Source organism: Pempheris klunzingeri, chromosome 14 (assembly GCF_042242105.1).
Source record: "Pempheris klunzingeri isolate RE-2024b chromosome 14, fPemKlu1.hap1, whole genome shotgun sequence".
NCBI lineage: Eukaryota > Metazoa > Chordata > Actinopteri > Acropomatiformes > Pempheridae > Pempheris > Pempheris klunzingeri.
In genome coordinates this window covers 20324636-20345370 of record NC_092025.1, presented here as the reverse complement: position 1 = coordinate 20345370, position 20735 = coordinate 20324636, and the positions used below count along the sequence as shown (strand labels likewise).

At 40.0% G+C, this 20735-nt stretch overlaps 1 protein-coding gene across 1 annotated transcript in view; it reads right to left on the bottom strand.

Moving 5' to 3' along the window:
* The window catches only part of sgcd (sarcoglycan, delta (dystrophin-associated glycoprotein)), a 122015-nt gene extending 108379 nt beyond the window's left edge, over window positions 1-13636 (bottom strand). The window contains exon 1 of the mRNA XM_070843766.1: window positions 13326-13636. Coding sequence (XP_070699867.1) covers window positions 13326-13328 — 3 coding nt within the window. The 5' untranslated portion in view covers window positions 13329-13636. The remainder of the gene's footprint in view (window positions 1-13325) is intronic.
* Window positions 13637-20735: the final 7099 nt, after the last annotated feature.

Sequence of the window (20735 nt, the reverse complement as noted above, 5' to 3'; positions counted from 1 at the left end):
TGCTTGGTGACACAAAGTGCATCACAATTTTTAGGACCTAAAGTTATAAATAAGGGCTATTTGAGCGTTTGCACAGGGAAATTGATGAACCTCCAAAAAAAAAAAAAACGAAAAGAAAAGAAAATTGTTGATTTACAGTCTCTTTTTATGGGCCAATTGGTGACAGGCCCAAAAGTTGTAATTCTATGGTTTGGCCACTATTTGCTGTTCATGTATCCAGTTGTCTTCATACATCAGTGGTAAAGACGATGATGCATTTCCTCTTTGCAGCATAAAGAGGCCCCTGGAGTCCATTATTTTGATTTTATTCTATTTTCAATAATTAACTTTATAGTGCCAGGCCTAAGAAAAAATAAATCACAGCAGGAAAATAATCATGTGAAAATGTGGAAAATAAAGTCAATTCTTTTGGTCCATCTAATCAACTTAGGAGAGCGACTGACCGCCCTGCCAGCTGCCAGAGGGTTTACATCCCCGCTGTGTGAACGGGAGTCTCATATCAACATCATAACATCCATTCCTTCGACTTTGTTATCAACATTTTGACTTAATTCGCGAAATGACTGTTTTTCTTATTCCTGACACTAATACTCAATATAAAGACAATAAAAGTTGTCTTTTTAATTGGAATATTTTTGTTTTCTAAGATCACCCTTGAGTAGCCTGCATTTTTGATAAAAGACACTGTACCTCATGACCAGACCCAGCACAGTGACGGCTCAGCACTGTGCTGCCTGCCTTTATCCCAGGACAGAGACAGTAATGCTAAATCGCCAGTCTCTTTTCCTTGCTCTTCCCCCTTCTGTCTTTCTCTCTCTCTCTCACTCCCCCACATCCCTTCCTCTCTCTCCCTCCCTCTGCGTCTCTCTGTAAAAGGCTAACATCTTAATCAGAATTGTGTTGTGAGCCATAAACACTCATACGCTTGGCCGTGAAGGCAGCCTGAGGGGAAGTAATGGTGGTGAATAATAACAATAACTTTATTTGCAGAGCACTTCTTTAAGAAGTTTTCGCAAGCTTTGTTCGGTTTACAAATAATGAAGAATGATGATGAGACAGTAGAAAGAAAATGAATCCAATTTTAAAAAAAACACTACGTTTACAGACAAAATCTATATACAGATTTTTCTGTCGCAAACAATTTTGCACTTTTGGTTCCACCATGAATCCTGGTGCATTTACTGTCTAAATGACGTGCCAGAGAACATGGGATTGTTCAAACGTATTGTTGTAAGAGAAACTCATAAGCACTGACAGTTTGTAACGGGGAAAGTGGAGTACTTGGATGTTGGTACACCTTTTCAAACACGTCCAAAAGCTACTTCAAAGCACAACATGTAAGTCTGGATTCAGTAGGTCGGAGAGTTAGTGTCAAAACTTTTTCCGCTCTCATGAGACAAAGAAAACACAAGAAGCGATGTAGCTCGTTGCAGATACTTCAGAAGATCTCAGGAGAGGCAGAGAGTGAGTCAGAGAGAGACAGTGGACAGACAATGTCCGAGACGTGCCTGGTGAACCAATGCTGCACTTTTAATCCACCCTCATGAAAAACTGTTGAGTAAAAGAGAGCCAATATCTAGTATTTTCATTCACTTTCCAGCCTGTTGCAATTACAACAGATGCGACAGTCCTTCAATCAAACATACAGGATTGATTATACTGTTGCAGCCTGTTACTTATGGGTTATACCAATACGGGATAAAAGAGGAATTATACAGCTTTTTTGTTTCACTGTTTACCCTGAAATCCAGACCTAATGCATTTTAAAATACAGCTGCACTGCACTTGCTGGTCAACTGATACGCTGACATCCCAGAACTAATAATTACCAACGAGCTACAGTTGACAGAAACTCAAAATCCGATGACAAACGGTCTGTAATTATGGACATGGTGCAAATAAAAATATAACTCAGATTGCTCTTGCATTAAAGGGGTTGCTGTTCAGCAGTTGGCTCTGCAGTACCACAATACTGCTGTCAAGTCAATTCTATGTATGCAAACCAAAATAAAATAAAAAGTGTCAAACGACTTCACAATCTGCAAAAAATACGACACCATCTATGTTTTAATCCTCACTTCAAATAAAGAAAAACTCCCAGGACGGACAGACGTCTAATAGATGTTGATACAAACACAACATGGAGAAACAACTTGGGAATAATATCATGTAATGAGTTTCAGGAAGAGTGCAAAAGTGTTTAGAGGGACAATAAAAAGAGGCAAACGTGTACTGCAACATGACTAAAACTATGTCCTGATGCAGTTGCAGGACGAGACAAAGTTCTGCTCTGCGCTGTTAGATTAAAGTAGTGCTGGCACAAAGAAGAAGAATCCTCTCCAGTACAGAAGTGGTTGGTTCAGTGCTTCTGTCTCAGTCGTTTCTCAGTGTTTCCTTGGTATTACACAGGGATTGTCGGTGATCCAGAAAATATCAGGCACCTTCTACTGGCTTAGCTGTCTGTCCGTTTGCAGGATCTCTCTGCCTATTGGACGAGTCTGTGGGGGATTTTTAAGGGGAAAATGGTGGATTTTCTGTGGCTCAACCAGATGGCACAGGACTTCTTTCCAAAACCACAGTAAATAAATATTAATCTCACAGCCAAAAGCAGCTTCCTTGAGACAGATTCTTGGAAGCATAACTGCGGCCGGTTGCTTTGGGCTTCTGCATTTCTTTTGAGCTCAGCAGGGGTCTCAACAAACCAAAAACAATCTCTCTGGCTTTAAATCAGGGGTCTGTATGTCTATCATCCTTCAGTGAAGAACATATTTGCAAATGAGCCTATTCCATCACTACTGTAAGGAATATCTTTATAACAGAAATGCTGAAAATGCATAACCACATTTTTATTTTTGGTCATTTGGTCCTTCCAATTCTTGCAATCGTTCAAAAGCATTCAGGGTGCACCCATTAAAGGGATAATAAGCTCTATTTTCAGATGTCTGTTCAGTCATGACTGAGCTGCTGTCTCACACTCACTGCCAACTGCATAAAGTGGGCAACTGCCCTGGGGACCAGATCTTCAGGGGATGAAAAAAATCCCAGATTTACTCCATGTCAGCTAGTTTTGTGAACTGATAAATGTACTAAATAACACTAAAAATCAACTATAGCAGGCTCCACGGTATTAGCTAAGGTCCAGTGTTGCTCGCATGGTCCATATTCCCAGATAAAGTTTTGTTTAATGAAATTAACACAAAATAACTGACACAGAAAAAAACTAGAACAAGGTACTTTTGTTCCAAAATTCTGAATCTGTGGGCATATAATGAAATATATCTTTTATATTTTTCTTTTCTGTTTTAAATCCACCTCCCAACAAAAAGTTTGATCAATCAACATAACATCTCTGTCCAGAACCATTGCAACGTTGATGTGTATCTTCACCCCACAACCTGTAGCAAACACTGCAGGAATCGAAAATTGTTTCCCTTCCAGCTGTCTGCAATCAGTCACCCTGGTAACAAAGTAAGACTAATTACAGGCTGAAAGTCCTCTGTGCATGAACTTCAGAATCGGAGTTGATCCAATAGCTACTTTTCTTGTGACTGCTGCATGGAAGAATGGTTCATTTATTTTTCAAGAGTGCTCGTTCTGAAGAGCACTTTTTTTTTTTCAGACTGACTGACATGAGTTCTTTGCACAAGTGGGCACAAATAAAGAACCCACACTGGCTGACCCTGCACTGAAACAAAAGGCACTTCAGTGCATAAAGAAAATAAGTCCGGAGGTTGCAAAGCACGGAAAAACAAACAAAAGTGTATGTATAAAATGAAAACCAATGAGAAGCTATTATATCTAAGCATGAGTGTTTAACTTGAAGGATTTCAAAGAGGGAGAGGAGCGGTACGGAGGGTCCTACAGGATCATGAGATGATGGTGAGATAGTGTTAGATTTTTTACCTCTCAGGGTGACTGTTGTCTGAAGTTTCAGACTATTTTTAACAAAGGCTATGGCACTTTTGACATGAGATTGGTGAGCAAGTCTGAGCATTTGACTGCTTACTTTGAAGCTCTGGAGTAGAAATGTGCTTTGATCCACATGGGTTGAGTGGAAGAGGATTTAGCCAGTCTCAACACCCACAGACAGGAAATGTGTTACCTGTTCCATTTCCTGTCCTGTTATCTCACACACAGACACACATTTATTAATGGCCTTGAAAGACACTGTCAAACAAGGCATTAGATCAGAAAATGCTTCCAAAGCTGAACACCTTGTACAGAATCAGGACGGTGTGTGCGACAGGGATGCCGACAGGCCATGTCTTCAGCATATTCAATAAGAGCAAAGTCACTGATTTTGTTGAGTAGCTGACAAACAGAATAATGATAAAATGCAGCTTATGTAACAACATGTTTACGTGGAGCTCAAAATTGATCAACATCCATAGTATCCACTGTAATTTCATTTTGGACTAAATCCCTTTGCATTAATTTCCTCAGCCATCAAGTCATTAAATCATGAGCTGACTGATGGCGGTTTTGACTTCTCTGCACCGCAAACGTGGTTTCCGGTAAACATCTGTGGTATTTATCGTGCACTGCACCCATCATTATACAGTAGGTGCTCAGCTGCAGTTGTCCATCTTCTCTGATGCACACTGAACATTCATTGATATGCACAACACTGTGTTGTTTGGGAGTCTGGGACTATTTAGACCAACAATTTTTATGGTAAGTGCCAATCGGTCATGCTGTACTCTCTTGGGGACGCGATGGATTTATAGAAAAGAAAACAACAGATAAGTATACAGAGAGAGAGAGAGAGAGAGAGAGAGAAAGGGAGAAATGAGAGACAAAATTGAAGAGACAGAGGAAGATAAACAGAGAGAAATACCTAAAATACCTCACAAGAACTTCCAGAATGAAATAAAAAATGAAAAAGGAGAGAGCGAGTGAGCAGGAGAAGAGAAACCAAGAGACAAAATGGAAGAGACAAAGAAGGAGATTTAGAGTTAAAGGTTGACGAAGGAAAGAGATATCTGTGTGTTTTAGAGCAAAGAAGAGAAAAAGACACCACAACCTCGAAGCTGAGACAGACTGTTAAAGGACAGTTTTTAGTCTTTAGAATTTAGTGGAATTCAATCTTAATATGATATTCACATGCCCTCTGTATGCTGAAAGAAATGATTCACTGATGTAATCACTTGTAAACACTCAATCTTATTTCCATGAAATCATGACAATACTACCAACCTTCAATAGCAAATATATCTTCAATAGCAAATATGTCTTCAATAGTACGAGAGACAAACGGTTTCTGTACTTTCGCTACAGTAACCTCTGGTGGCATCTAAAGCATTATGAATGATTGTATAGCTATGTCAAGGCAACTTAAAGGACTTGGTTAAGAATAGTGAGTGAACATAGTCTTGGGTAAAAGCTAAAAGCAGAAGTGATTTTAAATACAAGACTGGGTGCATTAACCTCTTTAGCATTCAACCAGGACCTTTTCCTTAACCGAAGCAATGTTGTCACTTATTTTATATATATAAATATAAATTCAAGCCAATCTGTAAAAAACCTGCAGATACTATGACATCAGATGCGTCTTCAGAAATCGAACTTCAGGACAACTGAGACACTCTTTCCCCTGCACTCCTCTCTCTGAGAGAACTACCAACCAAAACAACACTCTTCTGCTCTTAATTGGTACTAAAATATGACAATTACCTTGCCAGTTAACACTATACAAGAAGTATGTCATCATGCTTAACCGTGGCTGTAATCAAAGTCAAGTAAACAGCAAAACAAAATCAAAATGTCTCAGGTGTTTACTTTAATTTCAATGAATAGAACACAATGCATGCCACCTCGATTCTTTCAGGTGTTTCCTGTTGAAGTTTGCAGTCACAAAGAGGTTACCTCCTGTTTAGACTTATTGACGGTTTAACTCCTGGTTCTTAAGGAAACAACACAGATTGTTTATTAATTTAAAAAGATATATGGTGACAAACAGCTGGAAGGTGAGAAAGCGAATGAGAGACAGGGAGAACCTCTGTTTACAGAAAGGAAGACAGAAAAGAACATACTTCACAGGAAGTGAACGCAAAGACATTTTTAACTCAAAGACCAATCTGAGATTCATTAAGAGGTGGACATGAATGTTTGAACCAAATTCAGTGGAAACCCATTCAGTAGTTGCTGGGACGTTTTGCTCTGAATCACAGATGTGAACCTGATGGTGGCCTTAGATGAACGTTTGCAGCTGAATGTAGCCCCATTGATGATGACCATGATGTTTGGATTTCAAACTGCAAATCACCAAATTAGCACTTGAGGTGCATAACTGCACAACTGATTATTTATTGAAAGTACATCTTTCATTAACTAATAATAATTCTGTTGCGTAAGCGTAGATGAAATATTTATTTTTCGTGCAAAAAGTTGTTGGAATCTGAACAAATCCAACTGATTAATAAATCAAGCTGCTCAAACTTGGACCCAAACCCTGACTTCATGTTCACACTGCGAGCAGCACCATCAATTAGCAGATTGAAACGGACAGAACAGCCAATTTCCATCAAACACATATTCATCTGGGTGTCAGCAACCAAACGGATCTTTACAGCCAGTGTAGGCCTATTTGTTTCATGAACAACACTTTTGTCAAAGTCAACTAGAAATTTGAATATACTGTAGCCCTCAATAATGAGAATTTAGGGGGCTGACTGGGCGACATTTGGAAATATTTTAGGGGTATTTCAACTTTGATGTTTGATATTTGTTTCAGAACTCACACTGTGCAAAATCAGCAAGGACATAAGAAAGCAATCTCTCCAAAACTAAAGCATATTCATATATATGAATATATGAAACAAATTCAACACTTGAATGTCTGTGTTAAAGTGAGAAAATGTTTAAAAAAAGAAAACTTGAAGTTTCCAACTTTCAGTATTGATTAATTATTTTTTTACATATCATTTTTTGAGGCATACTGTACATGTATAACCAGAAACACAGATTGACCGGTGGAGTCTAATTGTATCCGTCTCTCAGTCTGACTGAGGTCTGAAGAAGCTGTAATGATGTGAAAAGACAGCAGGCACTGCGAGGCTGTCACAGTAAATAAGAACTCTCCCTCTTAATTGACCTGCCTCATGGTTGGATCACACTTTATAAGAAAATAAATACTAAGAAGACAGTAATGGACGGACCCTCGGGTGTCCAGTCAGTTTTACAGACGCCACTCACTAAATGAGGAGTAAAGAAAACACACCAGGAGAATGAAGCAAACACATGGATATATGTCTCATCTGTTGTTCTTTTTATAATCACTCAGCTTTTGGGGTTTTAGTCGCCATTTACCCCACAGCACATTGGAGACAAACAACTGGGGTGGGGTCATAATTTCCATGGAAATGACTTTGCAGCACCATGCCAAGCGGATGTGGGAAGAGGTTGGCTCGGCACAGCTCGACTCCTGCTCCAAAGTCTAATCCTCAAATTATCACTCACTCAGCAAATCCCCCTCTCTTCTCCTGCATCACTTTCCTCCCTTTTTTCACCTCTTCTTCTCAGACTCATCTGCCTCTCATTTTCCACCCCCCATAACTCTATGCATCCATCTGTCTGCAGGAGGGTGGAGCGAAATAACAGAAACGCTGCATGTAAAAAGACTCTATCTGGAAAAACGAAATCCCTGCAGTTGTTTCATTGAATTCCACCATGATTCAAATTTAAATTAGTCCCCTTCATGAAAAAAGGTTTTTAAAAAAAATAGACAAAAAATGCAGATAAATCTAATGGGGTGAAAAAAAAGTCTGCAAATCCAGAGTGATGTACAACTTTCAACTTCTTGAACAAGTTTCAGCTTGTTGTTAGACTAGTGTTTTCTTCCACTCTCCATGGCTGCATGGACAGGAATTAGGCCGGTACATTACCACTCATAAAAAGGAAAATTATGTCATTTTTACCCTTAAATCGATTAAACTGATCAGTGAGCTTTAGAGGTGTTGGTAGGGTACATAATCACGCTGACTGTTCTTCCCTCTTTCCTGTGTTTGTGCAAAGCTAAGCTAACCAGCTAGTCAAGGTAGCTTCATACTTACCGTACAAACATGAGAGTAATATTTCCCAAAATGTCATAACCTTTCCTTAAAACCTGCAATAATAAATTTTTCTGGCCACTTGGAGGTGTAAAGTTGAAATATAAACTATAGCCACAACATGTTTTAGCTCTGGTTTGGTCTCCACCAGCGCCTGAGAAAATGTGGGCTGGTGTCCCATGTCAACAACAACAAAAAAGGGTTCTGCAATCCTCAGCAGCAAACAATGAAAAGGTCTGATGAGTCATTCCTCACAATTTTCCAGACTTTGGGAGGTTTTACGATGGCAGAAAGCTGAAGTACGAGTACCTCACCACAAGGCAAGTCGCCAGCTGTTCAATATAGTGCTGTGTATTGGCAGCCATTTTGCTTAAAAGCTGATCTGAAGATGAAACGTGTCCTTGATCAGAGTCACAGGGTCTGTTCAATACTCAGGTGTGATATTATTTGGCCGAATGTTTGTAGAAACAAACTGTAAGTGACGCTGTGCACAAAGCTGACAAACTCTAACCCTCTGCGACAAAGAGCATGTGATTACAAAAAAAAATGTGTAGGCTCACTAATGCTAGCTAGCAGAAGTTAAACATCGTCACAAAAAGCATGTGTGCGTTACACTTAATACCAGTTAATTACTACTATATACATTGCTGTAATTAGAAAAAAAATGGAGCCAACACCTTTGACCAGAAGCCTGCATAGACAATTCCAAACTAGTCTGACATCTTACGTCTGATTGTAAGCAGCATGATGCTTTGGTTGTGTTATTATTAGTTCCTCTATGGACAGACTGACTAATTATAACCCATTAATTAATAAATCAATCAATCTTTATTTATGTAGTATCAATTCATATCAAATATTTAAGCAGCAGTTCTAGAACAAATTCTTTGAGAGACCAAATGAATCAAGAATTCACAATTAGGGTTTCAAGAATCCCCACATGAGCAATTAATTGTTGTCGTTTCCTGACTTGTCTCCCTGCTCTTCCTTGTTTCTCTCTCCATTCTTACAGTTGCATTCTTTGCAACTTTTCTTTGGTCTCTTTCTCTCTGAAAAGTTCGTAGCTTTTAAAAAGTTGTGAAAACAGGCACTTTTATAGTAACAATAAAGAATTGTAGAACATTTTACGAGCATCAATACCCATTGCCCAGTGGTCCCTGTGTCCCTGCTGTCCAGTAGAGCAGTGAAATCTCATTGCAGAGATGCTGGTTAGATGTTAAATGTTGTTCAGATAAGCAAAGACTGATCTTTTGAAGCGTGGCTCTAATGTGCCAAACTGCTGCAGCAGAGATCTGTTGGACAGGATAAAAGCCCTCAGTGTTGGCTGAGAGAGACTTTGTTGACTTTTGCAGCACTTTGCTGGAATGTTCTCCAGTGCGGCGCAGTGGGTGGAAACACTGGCAGGGTTACCGAGTCACGGACAACGTTCTGAGAGAAGCCAGTGTGACAAACCTACATCGAAAGTAGCGACAATGAAAGTTAAAATGACGCACGGATTCGTCACAGTCTCTGCCTGCATATTTTTGTAAAATCACAGTTCTAATACGGCATTAATGATACGCTTTAAGCTCATTATAGTGGGGTTTATCTAAAAAATATGGATATGAAGAATAACATAAAAAATAGACAAATGAATAAACAAGGCTACAAGTGCAACAATAAATGTACATGGTTTTGGGCACACAGAATGCGTGGGTTTCTGTAAGCGCGTCTGCTATTTTGGTCCATGTATGTTCACCGGTGCAAGTGCAAAAGGTCTGGATGAGGTGGGCGGATGAGTAAACACACTCTCAGCCACTGACATCACTCGTCTCATGACTCTAAAGCAGCAAGTGGTGGAAAGTAATGAGCTACATTTACTAGAATACAGTCCTCAAGTACAAGTACCATTTTGAAGTGCTTGTACTTTACTTGAGTAATTCCATTTTAAGCTACTTTATACTTCTGCTCCACTACATTCATCTGGCAGCTTTAATTACTATGTTTTCATATGGAGGTTTGACACAATGCATAAAATAAAAAGCTTGTAAAAAAATACAGGACATTAATCCAATTTAGATCAAAGATTCATCTAGGGGTTTTGAACCTTTATGACATGTCATGTCTGATCAAATCCGAGTGAATCATGATAAAAACAGCTCAACAAACTGAAAGATGCCTCTTCAGGAAATCATATAGCTGTCTAGATGGTGCAGGCCCACACGACCTGAACAAACAGCTCCATGTATGTTGTCTTTTCAACAATGGCAAAAGAAATAAATGTAGGAAATATTCCATGAATCTTTTTGTATAATTGTATCAAACCAATGTTAATGCAGTGATAAAATAATACTGTGTTTCTTGTTGCAAATGGTTACATCATATCATAAGCAGTGTTTGCTAGAGTAATCACTTCAAGAATAAATCATGAACTGAATTAATAATTAAATATGACAATCTAGTTTAAAATGTAAATAAAAGTGTCCTGGCAAAAATGGATTTCAAAAAATATAAAATATGGGACACAAATACACTGTATCAATCAATCATCAAGTCATCTGAGGTTTTTCTTCATTTTTCTCTTTACTTTCTATTCATGGAAGCATTTTCTAAGCCTAGTTGACTGTACTTATGATAATCACCATATTTTTGCAGCAAAGAAAATGTGTGGCAGACATGAAATCCAGGTTAAAACCATTTCTTTTTTTTTTTAAATCTGCTCCGTTTAAGACAGATCTTTTCTGCTAGAACTAGAATGACTAGAATGAGCCTTAACTACAATACTATTTGACTGCTACACTGCTATTTGGATGTGATTCACCTCCCCGTATAAATGTTGAAGGTTTCACTCCTGCAGGGTTTATTTCTCTGTGCATTTCAGCACTTGGCAAAAACACTGCTTGTAAATATGTTGGTACTATATCTGTGCAAGTGTAGGTTGGACTGTTTGTGTCTGTTTCTGTCCTTGGAATGAGGTAACAGTAGACTGTTGGAAGCTACATGCAGGCAGGCAGACAGTAAAAAGCCTATGTACAGACAGAGACGGAGAGTCGGGGGTTGGGGACTGGAAGGATTATTTGGAGCTCTGACTCTGTTCCTAATATAACTGTGTGTGGACCGACAGCTGCTGTGTGTCCTGAAGCAGGTGGGCTGTTATACATGTCAGAGTCACACTGGGAGCGAATGGAGTTTCCCAGTGGCAGAGAGCTACTTCACACAAGTGTAATCAATGTATAAACAAGTGCAGAAGTTCAAAACGGCTGCTTGGCTGTCGGTGGGACACAGCAGCTCTTCCTGTCGTACTTTGTTTCCACTGTTGGTGAAACCAAAATGAAACTTGGGTGGTGCTCAATGCTTCATAGTCGTTTTTCATGCAAATTATATGACATTTATGACATTTTTAAAGATACATATGAAATTGCAACATTTGAATTACCCATTATGAGCTGCTCCTTACTTTCGATGTCACCTCAGGAAAAAGTAATGCTTTACGTTAGGGTCTGAATTAAGTTTTTATATGATTGGGTATCGACTCACTTTCTGGGAAAGTGCACTGAATTTTGAACGGCAGAAATATTTTCAGCTGGGTAATAAGATGTTAAATTAATGAACAAAAAAGGAATTATTAGGGAAACATCTGAACCTTCTTATTCCATGGTTTTTCCACAAACTGTATTAAAACTGAAATCCATCCTGCAAGCACATTGGGAAAAACACTAAGTAGTGATGTGGAGACGTAATGTTACGATGCAGCAGTGCTTTACTTTTTAAGTGAGCATCAACTGGGAAAGCAAACTCTTTTAAAGCCAGACTTCAATTAGCAGGAATCCTGTTGACCCTCTATATGAGTAACGTTCACACAGTGCACAAATGTGCACCAAAGGTTTTGTGTTTCACCCAAAGAGTAGCAGAAATGCTCAGTCCCTGTTGGTTGAGCCACAGTATGAAGTTTTGGAACTTTCATGTCTGTGACCAGGCTCAGCAAGAAGAGTAAGTGTGTTGCATCTCAATAAGTGTAATCAAGCGTAGCCAGACTTCTGTCTGGTCACGAACAGGAAGGTCTGCATAAAATCCTGTCAAAAAAAATGAGATAATGAGACCTTTGCAAAACCTGAGGCAGCAATTTTGAGTTTGAAAAGTCTCCTGGAAAAGGCCCCACTCATTGGTTTTCTGTCTGGTTATAAAGAAGGTCTCACTAATGGCATTAAAAAAAAAGAAGTAATTGAACTCTAGATCATGTTTTTAAGCTATTGGGTGGGTGTACTAAAGTCAACAGACCTAAGCTGGCTGATGCTAATGGCCTTGACATGTTTGTGCATAAGTGATGAGGCAGAAGCACAGTATGAAGCAAAAATACAAAAGTTTGCTTATAATGGATGGACAGTAGATTATATTTCAAGACTGATGTTAAAACTCAATTCTAAACTCCTGGAGGAGTAAAACATAAATAACAACGTTTGGATGTTTAATGATTTGGCCTCTGCACTGAAGGAACCTTCACTTACTTACTAACAGAAATGACTCCTACCCACTGAGCCACACAGAAAGTGGAGCTAAACGAGACCTCTTCTCCCGAACACACACGCCCCTTCACCGCAACTGAACACATCCCCCAACCCAGAGCAGGACCGGAGTCAGTGCTGAGGCATGTGTCTCCTCCTCCTCTACAGCCAAGCCCTGACAGTAGGCTGCAGTCTGTCCACACTCAGCTTCTTGTTACTTATTTATAGCAGCTTGTTCCCCTGAGGAACACAGTAATTGAAACCAAATGTGTTGCTGGGACTGATATGGGGAAGTAGGGCGGTCAGCCCACCCACCCACCCTCTCTTCCCCTCTCTTCCCCTCTCTGTATACACAAAAACTGTAGAAAGGGGGTGAGATTTAGAGCAAACAGCCTCGGAAATCACTTTTCTTGCAATTTCATTTCTGAAAGAAAAAGAAAAGAATGTTCCCAAGCTTAATTTCTTCCCAACTTTCAGTGCACAACAAAAAACATTAATTTAACTGCTTCAGTCTCAGAGGCTCTGCATCCATAAAATGGTTATACAGCATGCTTTTTTTTTTCCCCGGCCGGCGAGCACAAAGTGGGAAAAGAAAACAAACAAACAAAAAAAAAAATGTCTGCCAACAGAAAGAAGAAAACTGCAAACAAAAAAGAGCCACCGCTTTAATTTAGTCCACTTTTTGAATGTATAAGGTGGCAGCACTCAAAGCTCAGCCCACCTCCCCGCCCACCACAGCCACACCAACAACCACACTTAATGAGCAGTCCAAACAGGGCACTGAAACCAAACTTACCATGGTTTCTCCTCTCTGACTATGGTTTCCTCCACGTTTCCTCTAGATCTCTCTCTTCACTTCCCCTCTTTCCCTCCGTTCTGGGCTCCTGGTGAGCTCTGCTCAAAGCCGAGGTGTGTCAGGCAGATAAAAATGGGATTGAGTTGCTGCTTAGAAGCTGCAAGAGGCCTTTACTGACCAAGTCAAAGTCAGGCAGCCACCTCTCTCTTACTCTCCCCTCCCCGCTTGCTCTCTTGTCAGCTTTTCCAATAACAAACTGCTCCCCGCCTTTTTTGGCCGAGTCCCTGAGCTGTGAGCTGTTTCCTGGACGTTTGGTGGACTCTCGTGACCCAACTGTCTCCCCCTTTTTTTTTTTTTTTTCCTTTTCCTTTTTTTGAAGGTTGCTGCTCTACTGTGGAGAGTCTTGTTGCTCCAGCCCTCTGTCTCTATGACTTCCAGCCCTGCCTTCCTGCCAGATTTAGAACCAGAGACACATGCGAGCTTCTGGTTTGAAGTTTAAAGGGGCGGGACTTGCCTGACAGTGTTGTGTTGTCATGACGACCCCTCCTTCTCCAGCTCTGAGCTCTGATCCCTGCTCCTCCTGTACTTTTTAAGCAAGTCTATAACGAACTTTCAACTTTTAAACTTTTCGATTCTTGGCCATTGCGCGCTTTTTAGACCACAAGGCTGAAAGTTGTATTGGTGTCAAGTTTGAGTAAAGCAATTACCTCATTAGCCTTCCAAAACACACTTGCTGCCAGTCTATTAGATACAACCAATTCAATACAACAGCCCCATTTATGTGCATTTTCCTGCCACTCTGTTTGCTGTGAACGGTTGTGTCACGGCAGTAAAGCCTCAGTGAATTAGTGAACTATGTAAGAGCAGAAGGGCATGTACGTGTGAGTGCACGTGCACGACAGTCAGCATGTGAACTGAGGACAGAGAGAAAGACAGGGAGCGATTTAGAGAATGCAAATTCCTCTCCTCCACTTTAATGTTCTACTGCCTGACAGCGAGGGAGGAAAAAGCCTCACAAAGCTTCTCCTACAAAGCTCCACTTTCTTTTCTCTCCTCTCCCCTTTTGCCTCCTCTCTTCTCTTTCCTTCCTCCCTCTCTCCACAGCCACACTGATCCCATTCTCTCTGCCTGCTTGTTTGTGGTGAGACTGATTTTGTAGGTTAGGGGAATACTTCATGCTTTGATGTTACATCCAGCGGTTTCACAACACTGTGCCTTTGATAAGAAAAAGCAAGGTGCTTTATTATTAAAAGAGGTAAAAAAAATCCCTTTATATGCCCATAAAAAAGGGTTAAGCTGCAAATATTTCCGCGCCCCAAATTCACCAACATTTTTTAAGTCTGGAAATTTCGACAATTCTGATTCTTCGTTTTCCCCTTTAACTCCTACACGAGCCACGATGAAAATGCAGCCACTCTCTCTCACTAGCAGCACTGCCTAGAAAAAAAAAAGAATAATAGCAATCATTGTCTAACAGGCGAGGCGACTCCTGAATCTTAAGTGGGCAGCCGGTACGAAGGCTGCAGACACCAGGGGAACCTCGCTGTTGTTCCCTGGGCTGCTGCTGGAGCTCCACTTGATGATGTATTAATCAATAAATAAAAGGGAAAATCCCTAATAGGCTCCTGGTAAAGTGAGGAGGAACGTAGAGAGGGTCCGTCTCATAATGAAGCTGTAGTCTGGGCAAATGCACAGGGGAGGCAAAGCAGAAGATACACAGACAGACTTTTAAATGAGTTTAAAAGATGGAGGAGATAGCAGGGAGATGGAGTTTAGCACAGCAAATTTGTAGTTGTTGACTACCTGTTAAGTAATATAAAATCATTTTCAAACTGTGGTTGAACAGGCAGTCATGTTAAGCCAAACAGACCCTTCAGCAGAAAACGTGTGCCTTCATGAAGATTGTAACCTTTACTCTCCTCATTGTACCCGTCAGTGGCTGCAGTGGGCCTGTGCACTTTTTACAAGTCATTAGGCCCGTTGATAGAGTTCTGTTTCCATGCTCCGCTATAAAGCGTCAGTAAAAAGAATGAACTTTGTGATCAGTTTTATCAGAATATTTAGTGCTGAAGGTATTCAGTCGAACTTTCTGTTGACGTCAGCCACATTACCTACTCAAAGACAGGGAGAGAAGCACAATAGATGAGTGGGACCAGTTCATTAACAGCTAAATAATGCCTCGCTGTGAGAGGCTGTACAGTTCTTTATTAAATAATAGCTTTGACTGTATTAGTGTTAATACCATTTTATTCACAGTAAACTGCTGAAAAGGGTGGCTTTGCATTTTTGGCACCCGTCTGTGAACACTTCTGTGAATACTTCTGCTCACATTTATGAGTAGCTCATTATAGTGTCCACAAAATGACTGCAGCATACGACAAGTTGGCAGAAGGACGCCTGTATTTTTATGCAACTGTAACTTATCCAGATTCTTGTCTGACATCGTAATACAAACATCCCAAATTATACAACTGTTTCTGAAAAAATATCAGTCAAATATTTTTCTTTTATTCAGGTTAGCTTAGCATGATCTAGGTATGCCAACTTTGATCTGTTAGTTGGTTGTTCCACTGAAGTCCAGACTGAATTAGCTCAAAAACTATTGGGTGGATTGCCATTTGGTACAAACCTTTAGGTCCTCTAATGTTTTTGAAGATATGCTGACTTTTCCTCTCAGCAGGTTCACATTTACTATGTAATTTTGTTTAGACATTCATGGTCTAAGAACTTTCATGAACCCCTGACTTTCATTTAGAGCCACAATCGGGTCAAATTTTTGTCCAATACTTACAATACTGTAAACTTACTGTTTGGCTACATTGAAAAGGAAACATATGCAGACTGTTCACGCAGCAGCTGTGCTGCAAACTGTATATTTCTACTGGCTCCACCTACATGTAAGGCATAGGGTTGTGTGAGTCACTGGCACAAGATGGTGAGCTTTTGTTTTGGCACTGCGTTTTTGAACCCAAGCAAATCTCTGTCAAACTTTTTCACTACAGTACACTATGTTAAGGATACAATTGCTAAGCAACCACCAGCTGGTACCAGAAAAATAAATGGTGAGAGGGTGATTAAACTTTCAATAATCCCATTGCCATTAAATCACTTAGTGTATAGACATAGTTTGAAAAAAATATAGACACTTTAAAGAATATATAGAAACTGTATCACTTATTTCTGTGAAACACGGCTGTGCACACCTTGTGTAAAAATATCTAAATATAAAACTAGTCTGTTTTTACATCTGTAGAGCGAATCTCCATGGCAGATACACTCTACTTAAGCTACAGCAGGCATGTGAGCAGCACCGTCACATTGATTATAGGATTGATTATATGGAAGTGTAGTGTTGCAGCAGCCGCTCCACATACGTTACAGGTTCTGTGCAGCCAACCTGTGAGTCTTTGTCAGTCTTGATTACTCTATAAGCTATCAAAGAAAACATGAGTATGTTTTATTTCCAGGTCAGTTGCACAATGTTGCTTACTTATTCAACCAGGAAAGAACCTCACAGACATGAAAACACACTTTTCGTGAAGCGTCCTGGTTAAAATAGCAGCACATACAGTAGAGCTCAGAGGCTTGAAAACATATAGCAGAATTACACAAGTCTCTCCTCATTTTCTATCAGCATTATCTCTCCAACCGCTGTGTCTTCCTGTGTGGTTCAATCTGAGGTCACGTTTGTCAAAAAAACTTTGTGCCTCTTAAGCTCCACCTTTTTGATGTTTAATTCATCCAAATAGACAGATTGGTTTATTTGTTATTCAACCATTTCTGGGAGGCAGAAATAATCTGTTTTTGCAGTTTTTTTTCCCCCATCTGTGTGTACAGCCACGTCTGCCTGTATGGATGAGTAACAGACCACACACTATGTTTGTTATTGTGCGTGTGAGAGCTTTGATCAGAGGGGATGTTGGACATTACATGCCTTTCTCTTTTTTCTTTCTCCGTCATTCACCTGTCTGACAGCTTTAGCTGTTCCATCTGTCCGCGTGTCCCTCCAGGTGCGTCTCTGTACGTCACTCCCATGGTGATATATAATGAATGTTGTTGTTTTTATTGTGTTCTTGTGTGAAGCATACCTAAGGCAGAAAGAATCCCCAACCTGCCCCTCTTAGCCTGAGTGTCTGGATCATTCCCAGCCTGCTTCACTCTGAGTATGAAAGCAGCCAATTACGGGCCCAGACTGGCCCGGCGACTGGGTTTTAGAGCTGGTCCAAATGCAGGCCACCTTGGTCGAATATGGATTGTGTCACAGATGTCATCATGAATAAATATGGCTATTTACTTCCAACCAGAAACAAATTGCAGTCTCTCTTGTTTACTCTGCCTGTCATCCTTCTCCAGGTGACAGCCTGATTTGTCTTACTGCTTTAAATCAGGCCTAAACAGCTCCATCGTTGTTGTTAAAACAATGAACTCAGTTTCAACAAAAAGACCATGTCCGCTTCTTTTTCTCCTCAACGCCTCATTGCAATATTGAAAGGATCAGATGTTGCCAGATCACAGAATGACACACAAAAAAAAAGAGACATACAACAACCAACCAAGCCTGGAGAAAAGGTGATTATCATAATCTGATGCAAATGTTATGTGGAAATTGACTAAACATTGTAAATATTTCCTGTTGGGCCTTTAGTTTTACTGTTCAATTTTATTTTAGCGCATTATCAAAGCGGCTGGTTTATAATAATGCTTAGTAAATGCACATCTCCATTTGGGATGGAAATCATTACCTCGTATTACTTATACACTATATTTCATGGTTACAGATAAATAATTGTTTATAAATAAAGGAGGATTCAAGTCCTGTGATTAAACAATCCTGCACCTGTGACTACAACATGATTTCAGTGAGCCAACTGGTGATTATTTTGTGAATGCAGAGCTGCACAGAGCTGTTATATAGTGTGTAAGCCTTAACCTCAGCACAGCGGAAAATGGGGAGAGGCAATAATAACATAAGATTTATAGTCTACAGGTAGATTCTGGGTGGAGGTGGGGCTTAAGAAATGCTATATGAACAGCAGCAGCAGTGGTAACCTTGATGTAAGGTGACACTTGGGTAAAATAGATGCAGGGGGTGTGCGGTTGTATTGATTCAGTTACTTGTGAGATCAGGAAATACTTTTTACTTAAGTCAGCAGGTTACGATTTGTTTTGCAAATCTTAGACATTTTCATAAACTTTTTTTTTTCATCACATACTATTGTTTCCTACACGACGGTATTCAAAAAAACTTGGACCAGTCTCATGAAGGACAGGTGCTGAGTAAATGTATACATAGGGACTTTGCACCTTCTCTGTCACTGAATACTTTTTTTTAATTTCACAACTTCCTCAGTGCTGCTGACACAGCTTCTAAAATTTCAGCGCTTAGAAGAGCCACTCAATCCAGCTATTTCATTTTCTTCTCAGCGCCTCAAGTTCATTTCCCTGTCATTTTGAAAGTCACTTCGCTGGAAAACAAATTCTTGATTGTCAAACTGTCGCAGCTCACCAGGAGGTAGAATTTAGCTACTTTTGCTATTTTTGCCAATTCTACAGTCCCTTTGTCGTTTAGGCCTACTTACTTCAAGCAGTGGTACTGAACCATTGTTACTAGTACGGCTATTGCTCTAGCTACAGAGGTTAGGCATGAGGCTTTTTCCCCAGTTGTCTGGCATAAAAACTTTTTATATTCTCAAAATATCTAAATATGTGTATGTTACTGTGATATTAATAGTATATACACATATTTTCCTCTATTCGGGTTCCATGGCAGCGTGGTGTGCACTCTGTTTCCACTTCATTCTTGCTTTCTTCTTTGCCAGGAGGCCCGTCTTTTTCCACCAGAGGAACTGAACACACTGAAATCACAGAGTGATCTGAAATCACTGCCAATCAATGGAACTGTCAGTTACCACCAGCTGATGCAAAGCTTGTATACTTAAGAAATATTCCTTCCCTGTCATTTGCCTTCAGCTGTCTCCAACACTGTGATTTTTTTTTCCAAAAAAGTTACAGTTGTAGTATTTTATATGACTTCAAGTGGATTTTTTTTTTTGTATCACAGCTAAACCACTTTTATCCGCACACTGCTATATGTAACAAACCACCCCGATGTGCTGCATCTTACAGGATTGCATTACTTCACATGCATTAATATGGATGTGCAATTGAAATGCTCAGTAAGTAATCGTAATAATGTTTATGTCATGAGCATCCAAGGGAGCAACGTAAACCACACTGACAAGAAGTAAATAGGGTCATTTAATGGGTCTAGCTTGGGATGGAGTAAATGCAACTCTTAAACTATACAACGACCTTTGTTAGGCGTAGTTGGAGAATTTCTAAAACACAGTAAGCTGGGGACCACTTTTAAAGGTGGCCACACTCAGCGGTGCCAAATGTGTATTTAACTTAAATACTAGGACTGTTTTTCTCATTAGCAGCAAAGCTCAGACGAGCATGCACTTTTCACTGCTGCAGAATCAGAGCTGTTTAAGTAATATCTTTGTAACAGAGAAAAATAAGCAGCCTGTAAAAAATGTAGCACTGAGGGTAAAGACCTAATGGTTTTATACACTGGTTCTACAAACAAATGTCTTGTGGTAAACTTTGGCCTGAGCCCTTTCACTACTGGAGTTTTCATTTTACTCAGTGTGGCCTGCATTTAGAGTCACTGAGGGCACTTTCAGATGAACAGTTAACCTGTTTTAGCGCGTTTTTTTAGATATCTCAAGACTCAAGATATACCTACAGTCCATCCTAATGGACTGTGAATTTCCAAGATGGCACATTATGTACACGCAGTGGCTCAGCACTGCACACTCAGCGAGACACTTGAGTAAGTAGATATCTGTGAGAAACACGTGCAATATCCTAAAGACTTGTGACTTGACACAAGAACGTTTTGAGACTTGCTCTAACAGCCTTCATGCTTGACTTGGATAAAACAGGCTTTCGCACAAACAACAGTCCGGTGTTAAAAAAAAACAAGGGGGGGTGTGAGGATTGGAGGTGTGCTGCTTCTGGTACTGGTGAGGCAATGACATATGATGTGGAAAGTCCACTTGTAGTACCATGATCACAATACTAAACAGCAGGAATACAAGAATAAGTGCTTGCATGAATTTGATCGGCAAACACAACACCTTGCAGAATAATGTTGCATTGCACCAACGTTGAGGCTGGTTCAACTGTTTTGCCAGGCTGTGTTTTTTTTTTTTTTTTACACACAGGACCTAAGTTGCTCTGAAAACAACCTTAGAAACAACTTAGTTACCGGTGAGCCCCATTATAAGTAACCTAAAGGTAGAACATGTGCAGTTCATATAAAAGTTCGCTTAATATACTCACACAGACTGCTCTACTCCACGGCCTCAGAGTTTGAGAGTCGGGGGAAGTTTTGACATTTGAGAG